General features: G+C 32.9%; 1 protein-coding gene across 5 annotated transcripts in view; it reads right to left on the minus strand.

Moving 5' to 3' along the window:
- The window catches only part of LOC118197963 (uncharacterized), a 340,325-nt gene that overhangs the window by 92,568 nt on the left and 220,190 nt on the right, over positions 1-27,567 (minus strand). For all 5 annotated transcript variants that reach the window (XR_015041636.1, XM_085818290.1, XM_085818291.1 and 2 more), the window contains exons 2-4: positions 16,992-17,242; positions 9,808-9,996; positions 1,400-1,558 (exon numbers count right to left, since the gene is read on the minus strand). Coding sequence is in view for 4 of the 5 variants with exons in the window: in XM_085818290.1 (XP_085674416.1) it covers positions 1,400-1,558; positions 9,808-9,996; positions 16,992-17,187 (544 nt within the window). In the remaining variant the exon portion in view is untranslated. The remainder of the gene's footprint in view (positions 1-1,399; positions 1,559-9,807; positions 9,997-16,991; positions 17,243-27,567) is intronic.

Consider the following 27,567-nt stretch of genomic DNA (forward strand, 5'->3'; position numbering starts at 1 on the left):
ATGGTGCGCTGTAGCTGAGTTTGAACAATTATCCTTCATCAGGACCAAATACTTAGAGTAGAACCACGGCTGAGCTCCTGCAGTTGCATTAATTTGCAGGAGCGGTTTACCAAATTTGACTCATACCATTCGATGACACGTTTTAGGTGCACTTTGTGCTAACAAGCCGGCATCTATCATCAGACTATCGCTTCAAGAATCGTCATCGTTTCGTCCAAGCCCTTGGTGGCAGTTGTTGGACCGGTTTTTTCCTCTTTGCTGCTGGGAGTTCAAGGGTGAAGGACGGGCTTCGGCCTGTCTCTTCACGGACTGTCTCTTCTCCTACAACCACGTGTGACGATGCACGTTTAACTTTCCTGAAAAGTCCAATAACTGTAGTTTTTTTATTGAATATCTTCATTCTATATGTAGTTGCTGAAAATTCATCCTGGGTGGAATGATGTTTTAAACCAAGAATCATAAAAGATCTCATTGTGCAATTTAAGACTCATCCATTGTCTAATCGCCACGTGGTGAGCTGCTCCAAATTAATTCACTGGTAGAAGCTTCAAAATCAAAAGAAATTTCAAGATAAGTATATTCCTGGTCTACATATTTCTTCGATTCCAGATATTTCGTGATCTATAGAAAGTGATGCAAATGGATAGTGCTCTGTAGTATATCGATAAACGAATGGACGCTCTGTATTTATAGTAGGACTATAGTTATGATCTGATATTTAATTTTCTTGTTTATTTGTGTGAGCTCAGCAATAAAATTTTTGATAGGAAAGATAAATAGTAGATGAATAACTTGTATTTTCTTCTTCAACTATCACGAAGTCTGGGGTAAGTACTTTATTTTGCTATCCTCTGTGGGTCACATATTTTATCCCTGTCATTCTGGTTATTGCGGAAACAACGTGATGTACTCTTAATCACTGTCATAATTTCATCGCTGATAAAATTGATATTCAAAATATTGGTTATCACTTATACACCTGAATAATTATATTAAATATTTCTCATAGCCTACAGAAATTAACACATTTCTCATTACATAAGAAATTAAAATATATAAGTATATTTACTACATACAAATATTTTCACTACATATAGCTCTTCTCAATAATATTTTTCACTACACACTTGTACAGTAGGTTCTTTATTTGTTGTTCGAAAGTGCCACAAGTATTAGCTTTTAACATGCTATTCTACTTTATACAGCTATACACGTAATTCAGAACGATTTCGTGGGTCTTTGTAGAGCATATTTTGTGGAACACTATGGAGCGAGTTGGTTTGTTACCCACCGTCAAAAGCTAAGTTCTCTTATCAACGTCGGGGTTGGGGCTACAGAAAGATAAATAAAAATATTTTGAAATTTTTGTTTTTCCTTAATCAATTTTCAGCTGAAATACCTGGTAAATGGCATCTGTTTGTGCAGTCTTGAAATGGTGAAGTTCCTGTATGGCACACTCCGCAGTTATCTGTGTAAAACTGCCCACCAGAAGATGTGCAGTAACCTCTGCAATCCCGGAATGAACTCACATCCTCCTCAGAAAAGCCTGTTGTGCCAGCTGAAAGTGAGAAAGGAAAACAAAATCAGTTTAAAATAATAAAAGAGAGCGAGCAAGTTATATTTATGAGATAAGTGTTGAATTATCAGATTGATCCTCAAAATACACAGTGCACAGATTTCCAACTGCAAAATTTCTTGCAGACAAAATCTACACTGATTTCATCAGTCATCCATAAGAAAGAGAAATATAGTTATTTGAAATAATTAGCAGCATATTCTCATATTGAGAAATATTAATTTTTACTAAAGAAATTATACTCGTATCTGCTTGCATCCTATCATGGAATGAAGCAACTTTCTAAGGTCAATAAATAATTCAAGACATTTTCATTTAATGCTTTCGGAAATGCAATGTAATATTATTGACGTTAATTCATTAATTGTTTTGTGACAGAGTTAACTAGATGGTATTCAAGGGAGCACTAAATTTCCGTAAAATGTAATTTAGAATTTCGCAGCTTTCATTCTTTAAAAATGCAGAAAATTAATAAAATGTTTTGGAATTTAATTACATAATTGGAAGAGAAACATGCCAAAGTAAATCTAAAATCCGATCACAAAAAATGACTTTTTTTCAGAGAACAATAATCTGCATAATAAGATGAACGACCACCATGTTAATATCAAAAGCAATGGGCAGAGTAAATCGAATATGAATGTAGAGTATAATATTTCGTTTTTTCTGCCTCACTGACGAAGCTTTTCAAATTTTCCTCTTGCCATCAAAGAAGAAATTCCGCTGTAAGAAATAACACTAATAACTTTGTTGTAATTCCATTATTTCTTCTGTATATTATAAAATTTCACGGATTTTCCAGAAGTTCAAATTTCAGATTATTTTCTCACTTATCAATACAATTCGTTGCTCGATTTTTAAAGATTCAGTCTCTAATTCTTGGGAAATTTATAGCATATCTTACCAATATGGTTTGCGATATACAGCCATATTGAAACAGCATTAAAATTTCTAGTCAAAGAACACAAATCGTATATTCTAAAAAGAGAAATAAACAAATCTTCTATAGTTAATCACATTTGAAAACTTAATCATAATTTTGGCTCTAAGAAAATTATCCATGAAAACTTTTTTAATTAGTGAACTGCACTTCTTTGAAGCTTTTCACATTTACAAAAATTTATCTTCTTTAATTAATGACATCAATTCCAATACAGTTACTTCTTCCCATTGTTTTAGAATTTTAATATATCTTAATTTATAAGGTATTTCTCCCACTTCCCTAGCGTGCCTTTGTGGTGTAACGGTAGCACGCTGGGCCGGTATTCCAGAGGTTCCTGGTTCGATTCCCGGCGAAGGCGGTTGCATATTTTTCATCTTTTCTGCTTCCAATTAACCTAATGACTCTACAGTGGCACGCGAACTAAAAGGGTTGTGGATGATGATTCTCCGCCCCCAGGATTTAGCCACTAGGTCCCCTAAAACCCTAGTCGCCCTTTAAAAAGGGAAGTATATAAGGTATTTCTCCCACTTTCTTAGCGTGCCTTCGTGGTGTAACGGTAGCACGCTGGGCTGGTATTCCAGAGGTCCGTGGTTCGATTCCCCGAGAAGGCAGTTGCTATTTTTCATCTCTCTTGCTTTCAAAGAAATCCTAATGTCTCTACAAATTATTTGCGGTTTCATTACCATTTTTCTCGCTAGACGGCGCTACATTCGTTTACGCTTTGCTGCGTTTGTTCATTGCTTTCGCTATTAATAGTGTCGGCATTCCTCTCATTATGCGAGACCTATTGTGGAATTCTTTTAGGCGACCCGAAAGTAATACGGATGTAGTAGAAATCCTGTATAAACATGCAATAATTATGCAGACTTTTTCCTCTCTTATCCTGAAGAAGAAAGACTTGTGTCTGATCGCCTCAAAATAGAGTTTGATTCAAAATCTGGTGTACAATAAGGTTGCAGTTTTTCCCAATTTATAAATTTAATTATATAGCTTTCTAATTACGGTAGGACTAAACTGTAATATGTACTACAGTGTCGTATTGGCAAGCAATAACGTATAAATCATCCATTTCCTTCGAATTATTACATGATTTCAAATACCTCATTGAACTTTTTGAAACCCATTCAGTGGTAAAGTGGTTAAAAACGCTGACCACTGGCAGCTCGATCCAGGTTTGAATCCCGACAAATGGGCTTTCTCAGGGCTTAAATTAAGGATGAGCTAACTATAGCCCTTCTTAATTTTTGAATGAAATCGTAATTCGAGCCGAAGCCTACCGGAACTCTAAGTAAGACCATAATAAAATTGATAGTAAAGGAATTCCTTACTTTTTCTGAAAAGAATTTATTTATTTAATTTTAACATCAAAAAAAAAAAATTATTTCCCCCTCATCGAAATCCGATCTCATCAGAAAGAAATTTCTGAGGCTGTATTCATCTGGTCAAGAATGGATTACAAGCTAACATAAAGATGCCCTTTTATCTGATTTTAAAGAATAGTGTTAGAAAGAAATACTTATATTTTTTATTTATCTTATTTATTTATCATATCTTGCTTCTTTATATATCCACTTTGTTACCTGGCTCAGTAATCTCAGTTTCTTTACTCTTATATGTTGGTAAATTGTACATTTTTTGTTTTAAAAATGATTGAATTATGTTGTTTTTATCTTCCGGTTAAGGATTTCATGCCTTTAGTAAATCTGTGTGCAATATTTTTAGAATTATCAGCAATTTTAAAGTTGTTTAAGTGCCGCAATTTTAAGCAATTATCAGCAATTTTAAAGTTGTTAAGTGTTTAAGCCTTTTTTAATGGCGGCCATTGATGTTTACATTTGAAACAGGAGACTAGTGGATTTGTTGCCAATCTAGAGAAACTTAGCTTCGCAACAACAAAAATAACGCATTCATTTATTATTACCAATTAAATCATGCTTAATTCTTTCTGGAATTTTTTCGAGGAAATAAGTGTTTGAAATTTACTTTAATTTTTAATATAGATATTTTGAGTTTTTATGTATTTTTGCCTTCTCGCGAAGTGAGAACTGAATTAATTAAATGAGAAATACTCAATCGTCTGTGAAAAACTGTTTCTTTTTTTGTTTTGTTTGCTTAATTTCTTTTAAACATCATTCTAGCTTTATTATAGTATTTGCATAGAACATGTAGCAACGATTAGATAATTCTTTTCTTTAAATGATATAAATTTTGTGCATTATGAATTATAATATGAACGAAATATATAAGTTAACTGTTATATAATTATTAGATTATATAACAGTTAACTTAGTTTCCGTTATATAATTATTACATAAGTTAACTGTTATATAATTATTAATACTGTTAAGTGAATCTAGCGCCAGTGTGTCGCTATGGTAAACAAATACTATAGTGAATTTGAAAGAATGCATTTATTCTATTGTGGTTTATGCGCTGTCGGCGAAGTAGATTTAATTCAATCCAATAAGTTTAAATGAAATGCAAGAAAAAATGCGTATAATTTAATATTCCAATACAAGGAAGTCATGTGGTGTACACATCAGATTTTTTTAATATTATTTCGTCTAGTTTTTTAAAATATGTTTTGTTACAAATTTCTTTAAATTTTAATTGTATCTTAATTTATTGTTTACTTAGATATAATAAATTTAATTTATTAATATTATTATCATTTAAAATTTTGTTTAATTTTAATTATTCATTATTGAGTGATTTACTTATTACTATTTTTTACACTCCTCTTTATGGGCTCCATGGGTCTCCGACAGTTCTAATAGCGTTTGTTCTCGTATTTTTTTCCGCATGTGTAACGCAAAGTTACACATGCGGAACAAGTCACTAAGCTTTCCCTTATGGAATTTTCCATACTGTTAGACAGATATACCTCGAGGTTTTGCCGTATTTAAACAGTCAAACAGATAAAAAAAAAAAAAAAAAAAAAAGGCGGGGATGGATATAGAGAATTTTTTTTTTTCTTTGAAAACTTATTTGAAAAACAGCCACCTTTACCCTAGCATCCTAATATTTATAAAGTGTATTAACATAATTACCTAAAGTTTTAATTCACATTGAAAGAAAATATATTTACTTAATTTTCGGTATTCCATAAATTTTAAATAAAACCATTGTATTTTCAAATGAAGCGCACCGAAGTCCTAAATAAGACCAATAAGCTAATAAAATTGATAATGACATTCACTAGTGAAGGAAATGTGATTAGAACCTACACTTTAAAGATACGGGTTTAAATTACGTTTTTAATAGTTTGGTGTGTGAAAAAAATTAAGAAAATATAGCTAAAGCCTTAAATATTTAAAATTTTAAACTGGAAATTCTATTATACAGCTATAAGATTCTCAGAGTTCTCAAAATTTGATGTTTAAAACATCTTTCTCACAGGCGCTTACAGCAATTTATATATTTTAAAGAAAATTTGTTTTACTTGTATTTGCGTTTTGTAATAATATATCAACTTTATTTATTCTAAAAGTTTTCATTCTGAGTGATCTCTTTCTCATCTCTTAGTATTTATATCAGGACATTTATTCTTTATATATTTGCCAAAATATACCTTCAATAAGTTTTTAAAATCATTTAATTTGGTACATGACAAGAGTTCATGTTTTGAAATTACTTTCAGATAAAACTGTAAAAAAAATTATACAAAGAGACGTGTCTGTATTCAAATTTTATTGAAAAATATTTTAGTGCCATAACATGTTCATAGGAAAAAAAAAAAAAAAAACTTTAGTGCCCTCCTCTCTCCCCATATTTATTTCTATAAACCTTTTGAAAAAAGAGAGAGATGCTTCAAAAATTCCGTTTCGAACTATCCCATTTCGTATTTCGTTGCGATTTTTCTACTTTTGTTTACTAATTTTATCATTCGAAAATCGAGAGAGGAAAATTATGCAAATAATTTAATTTCCCAAAGACGCGCTTACAGTAAGAACATTGCAAATGAATAATACTCATGGATTATTTATTTAAAAGAAACCTACATTCCAATAAGAATACAAAGTAAGATGAACATTACAATATCTAATAAAATATCTTTATTTCTTTTCCTCTGTAACTTGAGCATCGTCCGTTCTTATTGTGGTCTCTGCTACCCCTTAGGCCTCAAATCATCCATAAATAGTTAGAAAAGATGAATGTGCAGTTGACTTAGCGAAATCGTAAACTGAATGTTAATCTGTGTTTGCTTCGCTAGGATTGGCCAGTTCTTGTATTAAGCTGGCATAAAGTTCAACAGTTGGAGTGGAAAGGTTCGGCCTGGTTTTCGCAGGCAGTACTCATAAGTTTATTTTTGTTAGTAAGAACAAAAGAGTCACTACGAGGACGAATCCATTTTAAAATTTGGGAGAGCTCGTTCTCTGAACCCATTCAGAAAGGAGAATATTATATGAATATTTAAAATATTTTCAGAACTTTTGGCACTAAAAAGCTAAGGAGAAAATTATCGGATGAAATACGGTATTTATAATAATTTTTATTTCTTAAATCTTGAATGCTTTTGACTTACAGTTCTAGTATTCTATTTATCATTGTAAAATTAGACATAAATCAGTAAAAGACGTTTAACGCGTATCTCAGAATGACAGCAAAATCGAATATTCCCATAATACGCAGAAAAATTACAAAGAAGCTAATATTTTTTGCTTTTTGGTTCTCTTGTTGCTGAAAAAAGTTCTGTATATGTTTAGTATTTTGATTTTTGCGCTAAGAAAATGATCTAAAAATGCGATAGAAAAAAAATTTTTTTTTTTCGTTTTTCAAATATTTTTCATCAAAACCAATAAACACACTTTTATATCAATATTCACTTTATGTATCTCCGTTGTCACTTTTTTTAATGCGATCACCAGTAAATGTGTTTGGGTTTTTTTCTTTTTCTAAGCCAAGAGGCAATAACCTCTTCTCTCAGCCAACAGACTGTTTTTTTTTTTTTTTTTTTTTTTTTTTTTTTTTTTTTACTATCATTTACAGACATGTGCTTGTACAGGTTTTGTTTAATTTTGACGTCTTACCAGAATGCAATACTAATACATATGTAGAGTTGCGCGCCTCCAACCTGCACGCAACCAAGAGGTGACTGTTGAAACTGGAAAATAGACAGAGTCTTGCTAAGGGTTTAAGTCCCCTTTTATTCAACTTAAGAAATTACAATTGCGTGCTCTTGACGCTCACAAACTACGCCGACCCGGCGGTAAAATAAAAATAAGAACCTGAAAAGAAATAATAACAAGACTCTAACTACAAGGCTCTCTAAACGTAACTAACCTCACCGCGTTTTTACAATACCGCTGCTAATTCAGCAAACTTTGAATATCACGTTGAACGATTAACAATTCTCCGAGGCAAGCACACAGGCCGAAACGCGGGGTTCTTCAATTTCTGGCTAACTACCTCCGCGCTCGTGAAGTAAGAACAGCACACCTCGAACTCGTTTCCTTTCTATTTAAATCAGAATACTTCCGCTGATAATTTGAATCCTTGCGCGTTCTACTAAAATTTACATACTCTGGCATTGGCAGTTCCAGGGGAAAGTAAGGCTTGACAGGAAAGATAGTTTAAACTTAAAATAAATGTTAGTTAAAATAAATATAAACCCTACACATATCTGAAAACAATATTAAGCATTTTTATAAAGAGTTGTCAAATATAGTTAGCTCCATGCATGGTTCCTAAAAGTAGTTAGCATTTTGACCAATTTTTTTGGTGTATGTGCGTGTATGGAGCATTTCTATTTTTCAGATACTTGTGAATATTATAACACTTCAGCAATATAAGAGACAATAATTTGTAATTTTCAAATTTAATCTGCCGGTTATTGATTAACACTCTTCTGAGGGTCCACCTCGGTGCTTTGGTGGGGCGGCAACTTCTCGGATAGGAAGCCTTCCCTCCCAACCGGAAGGGAAGCCACACTTGGCCACGCTTGCAACTGCTTTGCAAGAGCAATGGCTCTCACCTCCTAGGGAACTGATAGACTCCATAATTGACAGCATCGCACTTCGCTGTATGTGTTGTATTGCTTTTAGGGGAGATCACACTCCATAGAAGGTAATTTTTCTATACCAAACTGACACATCCGATTTGTTCATTTTATACATATACTAATTTCTATAACATCATAATTATCTGGTAATTTCTTTTCATGGTATTTTGTACGTTACCTTGTGTCGTATACTATGGGTTTGTTTAATTAAATTCTACATGTAACATTTTGAGTAATGGCCATTTTTGTGATTTTTCCCTAATTAATGAAAACGAATGTTGTAAGCTCTTGATTCTTTAAAGAATCAAACCAGCGAAAGCAATGAGAAGGGGAGAATTAAAATATCGAGAATAATTCCAACTTTAAAGATGTATATTCACTTTGAGAATTGGCAATAAGATTAAACAAATATTAAACAAAATTAAATAATAAATAAATCATATTAAGTATAGATCAAACGAAGATGGATCAATTAAAATATAATCCAAAGTCTGAGCAACAATAAACAAAAACTTGACAAATTGAATCGGTTTATGAAACTAATCAAAACCTTCACTTGGTTATTAGTTTATGCGCAAAATTTCTATTGCATCTAAAATCTAGAACCTTTGGAATGATTAAAAGGTTAAATTAGAAGAATCTAAAAAATGTTTAATGTGCTATTATAATAATTAAATGATTCTCTGATTGGATGCCGTGAAATTTCATTAGCTGGACTCATGAAACATTGTTTACATCTTAAAAGTGCACATTAGAAGATAAAATACATATAAAACCCTTATATGTATTTTATCTTCTAATGTGCACTTTTAAGATGCAAACAATTTTAATTCATACTTAGTTTGTGATATGAGCTGAACTTCTTTGCTAATTAAATATTTTCAAAATAATTTGTTATTAGTTAATTGATGGACTTCTAGTATTTTCTTGGTACTACATAATGTTACTTTCCGAAATCCTATAACAGAAAAATTAAGTTAGTTACAGTTTATTATATTCATAGTAAATTTTCTTCTTACTTTATTTTAAATTTCTTCCTTTTTATCTCAAGGGACAAATTAAAATGAAAGAAAGTAAGCTTCAAATCCTTTTTTATTTAAAACATCTACTTTTTAAAATATCATACGGAATTTTATTGTGCAGAGGTGATTTAACCATATACTGATAAATGTTTGGAATCATTACTTTACTCAAATGAAAAATATTCCTGCTATTAAATGAAATACAGCCCAGGAAACAGATGTTTCACATTCTGTTACAAAGATAAGAAGAATATACCGTGCGTACCGATACACTGTCCGGAGCACTCATCAACGTATGCGTTTCCTCCACATAACCCGGCGCAGTCGGGAACAGCGTCGTCGGTGCACGATCCCATGCAATCCTCGGAAAAATTCCCGGGAAGACCCGTGCCGCCACCGGTACAGAAGCCGCAGCTATTCAAAGTCGCATTCGGGAAACCGAGGCCTTCGCACGCTGCAAAGAAAAGAAATGTTCAAACATTATTGCTCTTCGTATCAAATGAATTTTCTGTTGAATGACAGATCTTAAGAAATTAAATTCAATGCTATGCTAATTCAATTCATTAACAACGTAGCCGAATGTTTTACTAACAACACAGAAGAACATGTTTCCCGTTCCCTCATACATTTTTCTCAATTATGGATAGATATTATTGACCGAAATACATTTTAAGATCTTAAATTTTCTGTTAAGTGAATTTAATCTTAATTTATCATCCTTAATTAAAGCAGATCATTTGCAGATTTCAGTTTTATTCTAATTAATTATTTAATTTTCCGTTTTGTACATCTAAACTCCATTAGCATTAAATAAGAATTTGAAGTTTATTAATGACAATTAAACGAAAGCCGTTTATTTTAACACATTGCATGTAGGTATATTTTGCCGAGGACTTAACGCGTGTAGTGGGCAGTTTTTCGTGAATTTCGCGGGAGTTTGTCATAAAATCGCAATAAATTGATACATACTTATACTGTCCATCGTATTTATACGATACCCGGTCTCCAGCCCAAATTCACTAAAAACGTACATTTAAGTGACCCGCGCTCTAGTGATAGACTGTAAAAAACGAAAATCACGTTTCCCGCATGCAATGTGTTAACTACAACACTTCGCGTTTCATTTTGCAAGGAAAAATATGTATACTGCCCTCCAAAAGTTAAGGGATAGCATGTTTTTTGTGTCTAATTTGAGAATGAAGCAACATAGAAGCAAGAAATTTACAGGACATGTTCACTAAACAGTTCTTTAATGAATGCGACAGAGAATGTTTCTAAAGCTCAGCACAAACATGAATAACAACAAAAAGTTGCACTCTTGGCAGAGAAACTCAGTCTTGGAGAAACAGTATATCACAGTTTTGGGGGGAAAAATGGGGTGGCAACATTACAAAAAGGGATTTTCACAAGGAATGTGTCCACCCCTAGCTGAAATACATTGGCGGCAGCGACGTTCCATGCTGCCAATTAAATTGTCGGTCAGCGAAATACGAAGCAACGACCAGACACGAAGTAATCCTTTTTCAAGCCCAGCTAACGACCTTGGAGGAGAAATTAAAGAAACAACCTGTCTCCCAAGGTAGTCCTAATGATGCTCTATCGGACTCAGATCTGGGGATTGAGCTGGCCATCCCATCCGCTCCATACCGTGACCCTCAAAATATTCTTCAGCAACCGAGCGCATTGTCGTTCATCAGAAGAAATCCAGGACAAATAGCAGCGGCGTATGGGTGGACATATTGATCAAGGATCTCGTCTCGATATCTCACATTGGTCAAAGTTACTCCGTGGAACACATGCAGGTCAGTGTGACCGCCGAGAGAGATCCCAGCCCAAACCATTATTCCACCACCTCTGTAACTGTGGCTTTTCATAATGTGAGACTCCTTGTATCTGGTGCGTTGTTCTCTCTAGATCAGCTGACGACCTGAATTACTCTCCAATATGAACCTAGACTCGTCTGTGAAGAGAACAGACACCCTTTGTTGACTAGTCCTGGAGACGTGCTCTCTTACTATACATAAACGGGGACCTCATTGTTCTCGGGTCAAGGAAATATATACAAACAACTGGTCGTCTTGTATACAGACTTGTATTGTACAGGCGTTTGCTCACTGAAGTAGCTGAGAATCTTATTCGTGTTGCCACTAAATGATCTGCCAGGAGCTGAGGCATAGTAATGTTACTCATCCTTCGGGATGAAAAAGCTAAATAATGGTCTCCCGCAGGTGTTGTAGCTCTAGGTCTGCCTAGAACATGTCTTCTAGACACAGAATCCTCGGATTAAAACTGATTCCATAGTCGGTGGATCACACTACGAGAGACATGGAGATGTCTAGCAGCATCAATTGGTGACATCCTCATATCCATCAGTCCGATCGTCCGTCCCCTCTAAGAATAGAGCAAACGACTTCTCCTGGACCTTGTCCACGAAACTGTAATAACAGCAGAAAACCAGCACTCGTGAATAAAAATTACACTTTTTGCACTTTTCTCCAACTCTTACATAAGCATTCATTTCTATTAAATAAAAGTGATAGCTATTGTTTTTGCATATATTTTCTTAAACTTCGTTACTGTCATGCATATGAACTGTGAATTTAAACGTTACAGACATTTTTGTAATGGCGAGCTTGGGAAAACATGCTGTTCCTTAACTTTTGGAGGGCACTGTATTTAGTCTTACAGTCCAGAGGCAAATTTACTATTAAATATATAAAAATAACGTAATAAGTTATCAGTTATATGTTAATAACTGACAAAATTAAATATCGACCATTCAATAAAATTAAAACTCAAACGGAAAAAATATTTCAATTAAAAAAATTCCTTCTTCCTTTTCGTACTTTTCTTAAAAACGAAAATAGTATATGTAAGTAAATTAAAAGTGCATTGTGGTTCGAAAAAGTAAAATTTTGCTTTAATTATATATTTAACCTGAAACATAGCTGCTGTCCGAAAACTTCAAATTACGATCTAATACTTCAAAGGGAAAATTTGACATTAATTGCTTAAAAATAACATAAGAATTTCATCAGCTGTCCGTTACCAATTGATAAAATTAAGTCTGTACTGTAATAAAATTAGAATGCAACCAAAAAGTATCAATTTTGAAAAATTCCTGGTTTGTGTCTTTTTTTTTTATTATATAAAATAGTAAAAAGAAGTAAATCAAAAAGTATATTTCCGTTTGAAAAAGAACATTATCTATTGAGAAACATTAAAAATATAGAGAGAGTGAAAGCATAAGGTATTTCTCCCGCCTTCTTAGCATGCCTTCATGGTGTAACGGTCAGCACGCCCGGCGCGTATTCGAGAGGTCCGAAGTTCAAGTCCCGGCGAGGACAGTGCACATTTTTCATGTTTCCTGCTTCGAAATAACCTAATGTCTCTAAACTCGCGCCCGAACTAATAAAATTGGTGGTTGATGATTCTCCACCACCAGGATTTGGCGACTAGGTCCCCTAATCCCCAGTCGCCCTTTAAAAGGGCGAGTATATAAGGTATTTCTCCCGTCTTCTTAGCATGCCTTCGTGGTGCAGTGGTCAGCTCACTCGGCGCATATCGAGAGGTCCGTGGTTCGAGTCCCGGCGAAGGCATTGCTGATTTTTCCCATCTTCTGCTTCGAAATAACTTAATGTCTCTACAGTGGCGCCCGAACTAAAAAAAGGTGGTGGATGATGATTCGCTACGCCCAGGATTGGGTATCCTAATCCCCAGCCGCTCTTTAAAAGGAGGAGTATATAAAGCATTTCTCCCGGCTTCTTCGTGGTGTAATGGTCAGCACGCTCGGCGAGTATTCGAGAGGTCCGGAGTTCGAATTCCGGAGAGGTCATTGCACATTTTTCATATCTCCTGCTTCAAAATAACCTAATGGCTCTACAGGAGAACTGCAATTTGTATATTTCTGCAAATATCTGATTTTGAATATAGACTGCAGTAAGTTTAAAATGTACATATAGAAATTCGCGGATTTATGCGGTGTTAGGAGCCCACTTATCTGTATTATAACATAATTAAGGATCTTTATGTACTATATATACAGGTTCCTCGCTTGAACACATAAAGTTCGCCAGCTAAACACGGGTACCTCTAAATCCAAATTTTGAGTTTGTTTTCATTTTTACTTAATTTCGTTTTTGCACATTGCGTTGGTTCCCTATAAAAGTCTGAATCACTTTTCAAATTGTCGCCACCAAATATTAGAGCCCTGCATTATATTTAAAGAAATTAAGTAATGAAGAATCTGCATGAATGTGTGGATGTGTATCGCACTGGGAAAAAAAACTGTATTTAGAGACATCAAATTTTGAATAAGGTAGTCCTCCACTCGAATATGGGCATCTGGAACCCCAGACTTGGAATTTCAAATTTGTTTTGTTATCTATTTCATACTTTTTAAAACTTTAACGAATTTTTGACTAACAAATTCAACCATTTCAAAGCGTCTCATTAACATGAACATCGTGCACATCTTCAAGCACGGATATTTTATTCATAAGGTTTTTTGTGATATTGCTGTTGAATTGAATTTTATGGTTTAAGCGCGAAGAACATAATATTTAATAAATACGTTAAAAACGCCTCTTTATGCTCTTAAGATTTTTTTTAGTCCAAAGGGATTTGAATCCCGAAGGACTATTAGTTTCGTTTTGGCATTTTGCGTCGGACGGATAAATGTCGGTTCACTTTTCAAACTGCTGCCATAAAATGTTAGAGTCCTGCATTATATTTGAAGAAATTAAATAATGAAAATGTGCGTAAATGTATGTATATTTCTCACATTGTCATAAAATAACGGTACATAGAGTCATCGAATTTTGAATAACGTAATCCTCCAACGAATATGAGCATGTGGAAGACCAAATTTGAAATTTGAAATTTGTTTTATGATCGATTTCCTATTTTTTAAAACTTTGACGAATTTTTGATTAACAAACTCAAGGATTTCAAAGCGAGCAATGGCAACGTTGTGCAGAAAAAACATTTTTATCTCCAGCGCGTGAGTCTCTGTATCGGAAATTCTAAAGATATGCTCGTTTTAAAACTATTTTGCGATATTGCTGTTGCACTGGATCTTATGGTTTAAGTGCGAGGAACATGATATTTAATAAAGAAAGGTAACACACAAAATGTTAAAAAACGCCCCTTTGGACGTAATTTAAAATCTGAAACATTTCAGATTTTTTTTTTATTTATTATTATTTATGCAAACTTAATGAGATTTTAATTAACGGAATCAGTGATTTTAAAGCAATATGTTAAAGCTTTAGATATTTATATTTCGATTTTAATCGGAATACTCAGAGATTTGAAAGAAATGTGTTGCCACTTGATAAAGCATAAGATAATTTGAAAGCGTAGACCTGAAACTAGATTTGGAAGCATAGATTTGAAGCATTATTTGAAGCACAGATCTTTGAAATGTAATAAAAATACTCAACGATTTAAAAGAAATATGTTGGCGATGTCCAAAATAAAATATTTTTATCTTGCATGTACTAGTGTGTTGCTATTCGGTAAAGCACAAGATGGTTAAACTTACTTTCAAATTCAATGGTATTGTTTCTGATTGATTAACAGATTTAGCGATTTAAAAGCAATAAACGCAGTTCTTCATCTTTATAATTATTAAGTACGCCCTGGACCCCTGAAATGACCCTAGTCAATCATTAAATATTTTTTTATTTTTATAGTAGCTGTTTTAAGCGGTTAGTTATAAAAAATGGCATAAAATAGCACTTTTTGCAAGTGCAGATAAAATTTTAAAGAACGCACTTTAATACACATACCGGCCACATGATTTTAAAATAATATGAAAGTTAATAAAAGATGAAATTTCTTGTTGGTTCGAAATTATTTCTAATACTTATTTGTTTCCCGAAGTAGCACTTAGTGAAAGAAATAACAGATTTTGTAAGATGATAAAAAAGTTAAAAAATTTTATTTGCGATCATGACCCAAATAACTATATGTATCTTAACAAAAATTAAAAAAAAAAGATTATAAATATTAATAACTTTCAGAAAGTAAAAAAATCATACTGGTGTTGGCATAAGTTTTGAATAAAACTGTATGGATTTCAACAGCGATCAGACACAGGTCCCGTTTCCTCAGAAGAACAGTTTTTCAGGAATATTTTCGTTTCGCATCAGAGGCGATATTAGTCTTGACCCTCAGTTTTTTTTGTCCAAATCACTTTTGCGTCCGTATCACTTTCAAATAGAAGGATGCTGCATCTAAATGCTATTGCTGTGTATTATTTTAAAAAAAATGTTATTATTTTTAAATATTACTATATTATTATTTAAAAAAATAATATAGTTATTATGAAATATGCATGAAAATACTTAAAACTCTATTGGGAATTCTAACAGACATACTGTTTTAAATATTTCTGATTTTGCTGCTCAAATTTAGATGGTGAAGAAAACGATTTTTAACAATCAAGAAAAAAAGTTATGTTAAACAGAAGTGTGTTCAAGAGTAGACTGGCAAACTACGAACTCAGCGAGAGAAAAAAAAACATCTTAACAAATCTTCTGGTGCGAAGTTAAAATCTGAAATATCCTTTCAGATTTTGTTTTTCCTCCTTAAAAAGGCTACATGTGTCTGATCGCCCTCATAATCGATAAAGTTTTATTCAAAATCTAAGCTAAAAAAGTATCTATTTTGTTTAAATTAAGATTTTACATTAACTAGTTTCCTTTTCATGCAATTACTAATATAAAACTATTTTTAATTCCAAAAATTATTAAAAAAATTCTTAACAAATAAACTATTCTACTGATACCATATTTAGTGACACAGAAATAATAAAAAACTCAATAATCTTTTTTTAAAATTCCAAAATTGGCGTTTGCCCAAATGGAAACGGAGTTTTGCGCTGAATAGCTCTAAATGGCATATCGCTTTTCAAATTGTTGCCAGCAAATATTATCGCACAGTATTCTTTTTAAAGAAATTAAATAATGAAGAATCTGTGAGAACTGTGTTTACGTGTCATCTCTTTATCCTGTGCCCTTTATCCATCTTTATTGCAAATTTTGAATATTCTCTTTGTTATAGTCTTTGTAGCAAACTTTAAATGAGACACTTTCGCAAAGGGTCTCGGTAATAGTCTACGAGGTAATTAGGAATGGAGTTGTCTAAAGAATTATTTTCCATTTTACTGTGGCGTTAGCCAAATTTCCACTCTGCTGTATTAATCAAGGTGAACATACTGAGCATAAGTAAAATATGAGAAGGAGGAAACCTTCTTAGTTTGCTTCTGTTTCAGTGTCATAAAACTTAACATCGGTTACATAGCTTATTCGCTATGAATTAATATATTCAAAAGTATTAATAACTCCATATTTTATCATTTAATTGATTCAAAGCTGTTCCCATTTCTTTTGCCATTTCTGTGTCTAGCATCACTTTCTTATATTGAAAAAGATATCTACTTACCCGTCAGCTCTTTTGCTCCGATAACTCGTTGAGGCCACTGAGACGTTCCAAGATCGAATTGTTTGAAAAGAAGCAGAATCAAGATCCAGCTTTTGAAATACATTGTTCTTTCAAGTAATTGCTCCCTTGAGGTCCCCGTAGAGAACATTAAGCATCGTTTTGCGATTATTGAAGGCTTTTCAGTAGCGAATATCATCCAGAAGTGGCAAATTATTCGAATACAGTTCCATTTTACAACTTAAGTTCAGGATCTGAAATGAAAATAAATAATGTAAGTGGAAATAAAAATTGTTACTTTAAAGAATACGATAGAAGTTCAGTCTATTATCTTCCTGAAAATAGCTTTCTCACGTGTATGATTCATCTTTTTGATGTAGACTGAAGTGTTTTCTTTTTTCTTTTAAACATTATTTATATCCTCATTCATCATTCTTAAAACTACCATTTTATCGCTTTAATCGATTGCAAATACCATGTCTGGTGCAGCATTTCTCATATGCATTATTCTAGCTAAGCGGTGGAATTTGAAGCTAAAAATTTATTTATTATTCGTGTTATTTTATCGCTTGGCTATAACTTTGGCATCACATTAATACTACTCGTATGTATAGTTTCGTGGATGGACCTAAATTCCGTGTTCGGTTATTAACGTCATTTTCGAATGTTATTTCGTGGCAAACTGCAATATGCTAATTTCTGCTAGCTTTCAGTTGTTGAAACAAAATGAAGAAAGAAAGGGAGAAAAATAGAAATTAACAAGGTATGATGCCTAACTTCACGAAGATTTACGAAGATTTCTAGTAAGTGTCTTATTAAGCACGCCAAATGGAAAAGACGCTGACCGTTTAGACCTTTTAAGTCTTGAAAAATACTATTTTCAGCTGACGCAAAATACAATCGAGAAGCAAAAGAAAATAATCTGTAATATTTACTTACAAAAGTTTACTTATTTGCAGCGTGTAACAGTTCCGAGACTAAATTTGCCCCCGTTCATCTTTTTTCTTCGATCCCATTAAAAAACAATAGAGAAAATTCACCATGTTAATGTATTAGAAGCAATGTAGTCACTTAAACTTGTAAACGAGAAGACCTTCAGGATTTTTTTTATTTCAGCGAATAATCCGTTGAGTGTGCAACTTCCATTTGCAAATGGGACATGATAACCACTTACATAATGAGAGCAAGAGTGAAAAACATAATTCAGAAGTGAACATCGATATCGCGACGGAGGGAAGGTCTTCTGGAACGGAACTGTGGGCTTCGAATAGAATTTTCTGTTGTTTTTGTTGTGTGACCTTTGCTGCGATTAACGCGAAATGGTGAAAATATTTTAGCATCCAATAACCTCTTAAAAAGTTAACATGTCGTGGATTTCTTACGAAATTTCCAACACGAATCAGATAAACATAAATAATTGGAAAGATTTCGCTGTCTGGTTGAAAGAATGTGAAAGGTTTACAAACGCATGCTGGATACTGAAGATAACTAGGAAACAAATAGGAGTTAAAATGTAAACAACAGCTTTCAGAGATTCAACGTCACAACAGTAGTAGGTGCCCGTTGATCCGTAATCGAAACCCCTTCCTCGGTTGCGATACCGATATGTGTTAAGAATTTTGCACATGGACACATGTCGCAATTTCTTTAATCTCCTTTGCTTAAACAGTGATCTAGTGACAATGATCTAGATCTTGCCAATTCGAACAGCACTCACATAACGTAGTGAGATGTTGTAGTAGATATGGCAATGGTAAGCTTATAATGTTCCTAACTACTTTGTCTATGCTGAACGTAGAGGAGCCCATTGAACTGTGTAGCTACTTATCCGCTTAATTCAAGTACAACGACAAAGTCCAGAGAAGGATTACAATACCTTTTTATTCACTCAAAGAAATAATAATAAAGATGGCACCTTTTCGGACTTACAGGAAAGCTTCCACTCGGGCTTTAAAATCAAGATAAGAAAATAAGAATTTAATCTAATATTAAACTAAACTGAGCTGAAACTAGACACAATTACCTAACATAGTTGTCCCTTAATTAAATAGTCGGCGATTATCAACAGGCACATACAATACGGCCGAGCGTAGTTGGCTTCATAAGAAAGTAACCTGACGACAAACACTCGCCACTAAGGACGTCTAAACGCTCCTGAAAGTAAGCTGAACCTTCCATATATCTTCCTTCTACCTCATTTACGTGCAACGCGATACTAAAAACTCATTCTGATCGGGAGCTGCAAGTGGGAAACAAGAATTTAAAGGAAAACGTTTCAAAATAAAAAATAACTGTTATAAAATTAAAACAAACACTACAAGCATTTGAATTGGGATAGGCTGAAGTACTTCAAGAATAGAACTGGTACCCAAAGCAAGAAGCAATGTTAAATATTTCGGGCTTTTGACCTCACGAGCTTGTTAATCCTGGAAGTAGCGGTTCGATGTACAAAATGGTTAGATTTTGGAATTTAGCTGCAACGATAATAATGTATAGATAATTTCAGAGATTTATTTGAACTTTTAACAGTGATATTTATTTTATATTCTATTAGCAGGAAAAATAAGCTTTGTTTTTCAAAGTCTCTTTAACTATAACTTAGGAAATACATTTCGTGAAAGCTAAGGATTGTAGCATGGCAAGCCAAATGTCTTGTTATTGTCAAGCTAAACTGTGAAAGGGTAATAAACTATAAAAGAGAACTTCAAGGTGCTTTCTTATTTTAAGTTATATTTTTGTGATCTTATATTTGGTAAAAGAATTTGAGCCTGCCTTTTGTTTAGAGCAAGGTTTAATATCTTATTTGGTTGGGATCAAAAGAATCGTATCAAAGGAAGAATAAATTTCCAATATTAAGTTTCGAGTAAATGCGTTAAATTAAAGTTTCAAACCAGATTTGGCAAATCCTTTAAACAAATTACTATATCACATAGTTAAGAATAAAGATTTTTACTTGAATACGTTTCTTTTTTGGATTATCAAAAATTTTTCATTTAAAAAGATCATGTCTGAATTCTACCATGTAATATGAGTCAAATAACGACACAGCCAGTTTCTCTTACAACGTTTTCCACAAAGACTCACTTTATTTTAGTCAGACAATCATAAATCCAAATCTAGTGAAATCCGAAATAATAGTAATGAATGCACATCCATTCGAAACAGCTATCCAAATTTGATAGTATGCTCCTAAAATTTTAGATTTCTTTTGATTTTTAGTCCAAAGGGATTTGAATCCCGAAGGACTATTAGTTTCGTTTTGGCATTTTGCGTCGGACGGATAAATGTCGGTTCACTTTTCAAACTGCTGCCATAAAATGTTAGAGTCCTGCATTATATTTGAAGAAATTAAATAATGAAAATGTGCGTAAATGTATGTATATTTCTCACATTGTCATAAAATAACGGTACATAGAGTCATCGAATTTTGAATAACGTAATCCTCCAACGAATATGAGCATGTGGAAGACCAAATTTGAAATTTGAAATTTGTTTTATGATCGATTTCCTATTTTTTAAAACTTTGACGAATTTTTGATTAACAAACTCAAGGATTTCAAAGCGAGCAATGGCAACGTTGTGCAGAAAAAACATTTTTATCTCCAGCGCGTGAGTCTTTGTATCGAAAATTCTTAAGATATGCTCGTTTTAAAACTATTTTGCGATATTGCTGTTGCACTGGATCTTATGGTTTAAGTGCGAGGAACATGATATTTAATAAAGAAAGGTAACACACAAAATGTTAAAAAACGCCCCTTTGGACGTAATTTAAAATCTGAAACATTTCAGATTTTTTTTTTTTTTTTTAGATTTTAGATTGTTTTTCTAAACGTGAAAAAACTGTTATATCTTTTTTATAGAGGACCTTAACTATGATATACAGATCTCTATTTTTAACACGAGCAATTTTATTCATGATCATAAAATTAGATGGAACGGAATAAATCTCAGCATAGTAGACTGTAAAATAATTAAAGCTCGTTATAATCCTGCTGTTTATTATATTTTTATCAAATAAAATTAGTTTCGAATTAAAAAAGTAAGATTTCTATAATTTTTTTCTTTTTTCAGTGTATTAGTCCTGAATATCACGTTGTTAAATAACTGCGGCGAAGCTAAATTAAGCTTGAAAATTATTATACGATTTATGCTATCGATGCTAAAAATAAAAGGCTAGTCTTTTCATAAATTTACGACTCTTCATTGGCATTTGGGTAAATGTTTCTAATGTAAAAAAATTCTGACTTCATTTAGTATTTTCAAATGCCATCAACGTTACACATTTCGTTTTTTGTAACTTGCCCAGCTATATATCAGTTAGATTGTTTCCAGTGAAACTAAAAATCCATTTTAATTAAAAAAAGTTAAAAAGTAGTAAAACTCAAAAAATATAATTAAAAGATCGCAAATTTTACGTTTTCATACTGAAATTTAAAAATAAGCGTTTAAAACTTATACTGAAAAGTAATTTTTTGATGTAGAAAAATATAAAATTTTGATTTTCGCAACAAATATTAAAAATATGATGTTTAGATTTCAGAACGATTTTCACTTTTAGATGATTGATTATATAAGAAGAATATGACTCATTGGAAGTATTCATAATGCATGACAAGGAAAACAAATATAGAAAATAAAAAGTATAATCTTCAGCATTTTGTATTTGATCAGTGATGGAAGAAACAGCAGAGTCGATGCCATTAACACTATTTAAATCACTTAAATTAATAGGAGATTTTTTTGATGTTTTCGTAAAATAGCCAATTTGTGATTTTTTTCTTGTGGAAATTAAGTCATTTTTTAAGACACCAAGGGTTGCTATGACTGCAAGATGATTAGACGAAAGTTCGTGAGCAACTTCTAACGTGATAGGTATTGTAGTTTGCAGGATTAACTTATTCTTGACGCTTTATGGTTATAATTTGATGTAAGAGAAGCGTTAACATCAACGGTTTCTACCATCGATGTTAACGCTTCAATGGTTTCTACCATTGATGCAGCATTTAAATGGTAAATAGCAATGTAAATTTTTAAATATCAGAAAGGTATGTTGCAGTTTACGTAACTGTTAGTTAATGCTCAAATTGAAGGGCTACTAAAATGTGTTTTGCCCTAAGATCGCAAATCAAGTGCACGATGTCTTCTTTTCAAGTAAAGCTGTGCTATGATATCATGTAAAAGCTGCTATTATATTGAAGTTCAGGAAGAATCTCTCATTGTTGTTTAATGGGAGCTATGTCCCACCTTTAGCAGGCTCACTGAAATACCATAAAAAAACTGTATTCTTGACGGAAAAAACCTGAAACATACCTTTCAAGCTAATAATAAATTGATAGATAACTGTTTTTAAGTTACATTTCGCTCCTGAATATCGTTACCTATATCGTAGTCCTTTACCATTTTATCTGATTTCGGTACATCAAATGCATATCATAGTCCTTTACCATTTTACCTGATTTTGGTACATCAAATGCACAATCGATTCCATGAATTTAGCGATTTCATTTAGAGGCATCCAGGTACAGAAAATCGAAGTAATTAGACTAGGGGTAAGCAATCTATTATTGTGTGGAAAATATGACTGATTGTTTGGGTATGGCAAAGCTCACGAGGGCCATCTGCCTAGTCGTAAATATGAATACCAAGTACGTAGAATCATTTCATTGGTCATGAATGTCACGGAAGTGGTAAGAAATAGACGCAAAACATTATTAATGCTTTTTGAATCCTAGCAACAATGCATAAACAACACTTAATGTTGTTGTTCCAGACTTGTGATTCTCATTACAGCAAAAATCGGTATCGGATAAGTGACCGCATTTCGAGCCTCAAAGTTATTAAAGTCGTCGCTTTTTAAGCTGCTTTTAACGTGTTCCGTTAATCAGTTCTTTGAGAAAAGCTAAATGTCTTTCACGTATAACGTATTTATACGTGAAAGTGATTTCTCTCCCTCAACTCTAATACAAAATGATTTGACTTCTGCCAGCTTAAAGAAAACACACACATAAATTGCAGTATTAGCGTATCGCGGCTTTCGAAATTTAAAACACTGCCTTAAAATATTAAACATAATTTTAATATATTTGCTTAATTTAAAATATGATATAATTCACAGAATTAAAACGCGAATTTTAAGTATTCAATTGATTCCTGTCTGATATTATCCTAAGAAAGTGAATAAGCTGTATTAGCCAATAATAAGTTTTTAGCTTGTTTACATAAAAGCAAGCTAAGAATAAGCTAATTATAATTTCTGCAGCTGCTGAATTTTTGAATCAGCAAATCCTTAAATAGAGAAATTCGAAAATTATAAGTAATAAGAAACTATTTATTCTCCTTTGTTCGAGATTGTTGCAAAAAGTAATTGCAATCTGGAAATTATACCACGCATAATTAAATGCGAGGTACAAATGGTAAGTTAGGCTGCTAATATTACAAATACTATAATTACTCTCTTTTTCCTATTTCTCTCAGATGCTTTAACTTCTCGAATTCATCCAAAAAACGTTTTTGATTTTGAATCGCTTCTTTGATCATTATATCGCTTCTAAGCTTTTGGGCTGTAGAAGAAGTGCTACAAGATCTTAAATCACAGTTCCTTAATGGTGGCAACAACTAAAGCAGTGGTATACGATGCTAAATAACTGATATGAGATATTACTCGAGCATACGTCTTAAAGTGGAAACCTTGCTCATCCCAATTATCATTAATTTGGACATTTTAAAGGCGCTTAAAGAGAACAATTGTTTTGGAAAAACATTGAAGTCAAAGAGATATCTTCTAGGAGGCGGAGTGTAAGCATTTATCTCTCATGAAATCAAGAAACTAATGCAAATCCATGAGAAGGGGAAATAAGGAAGGACGTTATACACAGACACCGCATGTTCATTTACGGTACCCCGACAAAATAGCCTAGCTTCTGAACTGGGTCTTGCCAATAGTTTTTAAAATTTTCAGTCCCTAAATACATGCAGGCAATATAAAGCACAGCTTACGTATATATCAGCAATTACATCGTGTACGCAAAAGCTAAAAAATACACCCGCTCAAATTTCTTTTGCAGATATTTAAATTACATTAGTTGGCTAATAGGCGTTATCTTATTAAAAATGTTTCCTAACCATTTGTGAAGTAGGGTGCCGTAGTAATCATTTCCACGTACAGGTTACCGAGACATACAAACATTTGGTATCCTCCGGCCTATATTTAAATTCGTGTTTTTATTTTAGAAAGCATGTAAGATATTTATTTCAATTAACCAGTTATTTTATGTTTAGAAACTTTATTGTCACTTCTCCCTCTCTGTTGTCCTGGCAGAATTTTAGTTCGAGGTTATTTAAGTGAGGGTTTGAGATTGCTTTAGTTACAGCGTGTTCCGTCTGCTGAAGGCCATGCTACTAACTGATATTCTACGATAGCATTCCTGCTTACGTCGTTGCTTTAGTTACGCCCGTGTAGGTTAGAACCAACCTGCGTGTTTAATATTTCTGCGCAAGCGTTGGCTAACTGAGACTTCTGTTTTAATTTAAAACTCTACTCCAATGTTTAAGCCAAAAATGTTGGCTGGTTTGTAAGCACCAGTTGTCTCTTTAGTTCAACTATCTGACTCAAACAGTTCAGTTCAACTATCTGACTCAAACCGTTCAGTTCAACTATTTGTTCAACTGCTCTTCACATTTATGTCTATTTAAAACTGATTAATTTAATAACTTGGTTAGAAAAACACAAAGAATATATTCGAATTCATGTGGAAGGAAGACCATCGATTCATCACTTGAAATATTATTAATAATTTGCAAGGTTTCAGATTTTAAATTACGTCCTAAGGGGCGTTTTTCTAACGTTCTGTGTGTTACCTTTATTTATTAAATATGATGTCCTACGTACTCAAACCATAAAATTCAGTTCAACAGTAGTATCAAAAAATAATTTTAAAATAAGCATATCTTTAGAATTTCCAATACAGGAGTCTCACGCGCTGGTGATAAAAAGGTTTTTCTTTCCCGTACAGTGTTGCCATTGCTCGCCGCTTTGAAATCGTTTAATTTGTTAATCAAAAATTTGTTGAAGTGTTACAAAATACGAAATCGATAATAAAAAAAATTTCAAATTCAAATTAAGGCTTCCAGATGCCCATATTCTATGGGAGATTACGTTATTCAAATTTTGAGGGTTCTAGGTACCATTGTTTTATCACAAACGAGAAGCATACATACATTCAGGTAGATTCTTCACTATTTAATTTCTTTTAAAGAAATAATACAGGGCGATAATATTTGGTGTCAACAATTTGAAAAGTGAATCGGACATTTATAGTGAACAAACGCAAAATGCCAAAACGATATTAATATTCCTTTAGGACAAATTGCCTCTTTGAACGAAGGCACAAATGAAGTAATTACTTTTAAGCAGACTAGGAGTCAGTAGTAACGTCACACAAGAGCAAACTGTTCGATAGTACCTTGTAGTACCTTGCCTTCTACAACAGAAAATGCAGCAGAAATCCTAATGTGCTTTACCTCAGCTTGGAATTTAATTAATATATTCACATATTAACCTCGTTACTATTTTATATCATAGTTATTAATGACCTGAGGCATTACAACGATTAAAATCACCTATCATTTTGGACTCTGTCGTAAATCACATGATGCAGAAATTAAGAGAAGATAACTTCTGTAAATTTATATTCTATTTAAGCGGGCAAGAGTTATAGATTTCAAACACCATCTCATCTGAAGAGTAAAACTTGGAATTTAGGGGGAAATACTGACAAGTTTTGTTGAATGAAATATAGTTTGATAATAACGTATTAATTTAGAGCCAAAATGTAACAGTGTTTTTATTACCTTTGCTTGGGGTAAAGAATGTAAGAGGTGAAATAGACACATCTTTCCGAACTCAGAATGATTGAAAAGTGCTCAAGAATACTTTTCACCTGAAAGCTTATTTAGAGGCGTATGATATTATATTTTACATTCGTTCGGTATCATAAATGGCAAAAATAGAGTTCTTGAGTTCAAAGTTATTTGCTATATTACATACGTTGCATGCATTAACTGGATAAAAACTCAGAGGATGTTTTTTTTTCGTACTTCTGTCTTTTTATTGGGCATAGTGATTCAGTGACGAAATAAATTCGAGATCATTGCGCGATACCATGGTTGTTGATGGAGTAATTCGTAATTCGGTTTCTTTCTTTGACAATCTCTATCTGTCTCCATTATACCTCCCACATGTACGTAACAGACCCTGTGGGTTAAATAAAGGGTCATCGACACCAACCTAGCAACGGCTCTCTGGTGTTAGAGACTTAAAACACTTAGGTTGATGACTGCAACTCCCTGAGGAGCAGGAGCAGCCCTTTTTTCCATGCTTAGATAGGTCGATCAGTCAGAAATGAGAATAATTACTTCCTTTGCAGTTAAGAGGATTTTATTTCGAATGATTCGGGGTAAGTATACTCGAATGGATATCCCGAACTGCAGAATAAAACTTTAGTATTTATTTTTAATGGCGATTTTATGGCAGTTCCGGATTTTGTGTTGGCATCATGTTAGCAGCTATAAGTATTTAATACATTTTATGAAGAAGTATGTATAAATTATTTATTTATAGACATTTTATCTGTCAGTTGAAGTTAGAGCGAGCATTGGATTGTAGCACTGGTATTAAGACATACATTTCATCTTTGCGGATCGCATTTGATGAATCAAATTTTTGAATGCAGAACAGGAAAACAAGAAATACTTTTATTGCAACTTCTAATACAATGAAAATGATTTTCGGTAAAGCACTTCATAGATTTTGAAATTACAAATTAATAAACAATTTATTTTGAAACAATATCTTGGATGTAATTTTATGTTATACATACATACATATTTGCTGCCATAGAAAAAATGTAGAACTTCCTTTATAATAGCCCAGCAGGTAACGTTACAGTACGGTGTCTTACCTGCATCAGATTCTCTTGCTATTGACTATCTTTTGACGAACTACGTCAAAAGATAGTCAATTCTAAGAAACAGATAATTTTACTCCCTTATTCCGGAGCATATTGAGAATGTTTAGTCCAATGACTCACAACACAAAGCAGGCGGCTAGATTTTGCTTTGGTTTTTCGTTGATATTAAATATTTCCTAATTCGCAAAATATACGCTTACCTGTATGTTTTCATGGAGCACGTTTTTGTCTTACTTTCAGCCGCGAAATGCACTGGTAGCATTGACAGTATTTTGGGAAAGAAAATAATAGAAACCATAATTCTTCATCTGAAATGATTGGCCAATACTTTCAGTGTCCGAAGAGAACTTTGCAATTTCTGTCATTTCATTTCAACTTACAGAAGAGAAAAAAAAGACTCTTACAGAAGTCTTGTTTTGGTTAAAGAGGTTGATGGTGGAAAATCTCCAACGTGTTTTATGCATTTAATGAGCAAAATGAAAAGAAATGTTGGCAATTCGGTCATCAAAATTACGAAGTGATAATTTACTATTAATGCAAGAATCAGTATTTAAAAAAATTAAAAAAAAGAGATTACAAAATAAAATTTTGTTACTAATCTCATATAATAA

This window comes from Stegodyphus dumicola, chromosome 6 (genome assembly GCF_044657685.1).
Source record: "Stegodyphus dumicola isolate Sdum_Otavi_A_Nest chromosome 6, ASM4465768v1".
NCBI classification, from domain to species: domain Eukaryota; kingdom Metazoa; phylum Arthropoda; class Arachnida; order Araneae; family Eresidae; genus Stegodyphus; species Stegodyphus dumicola.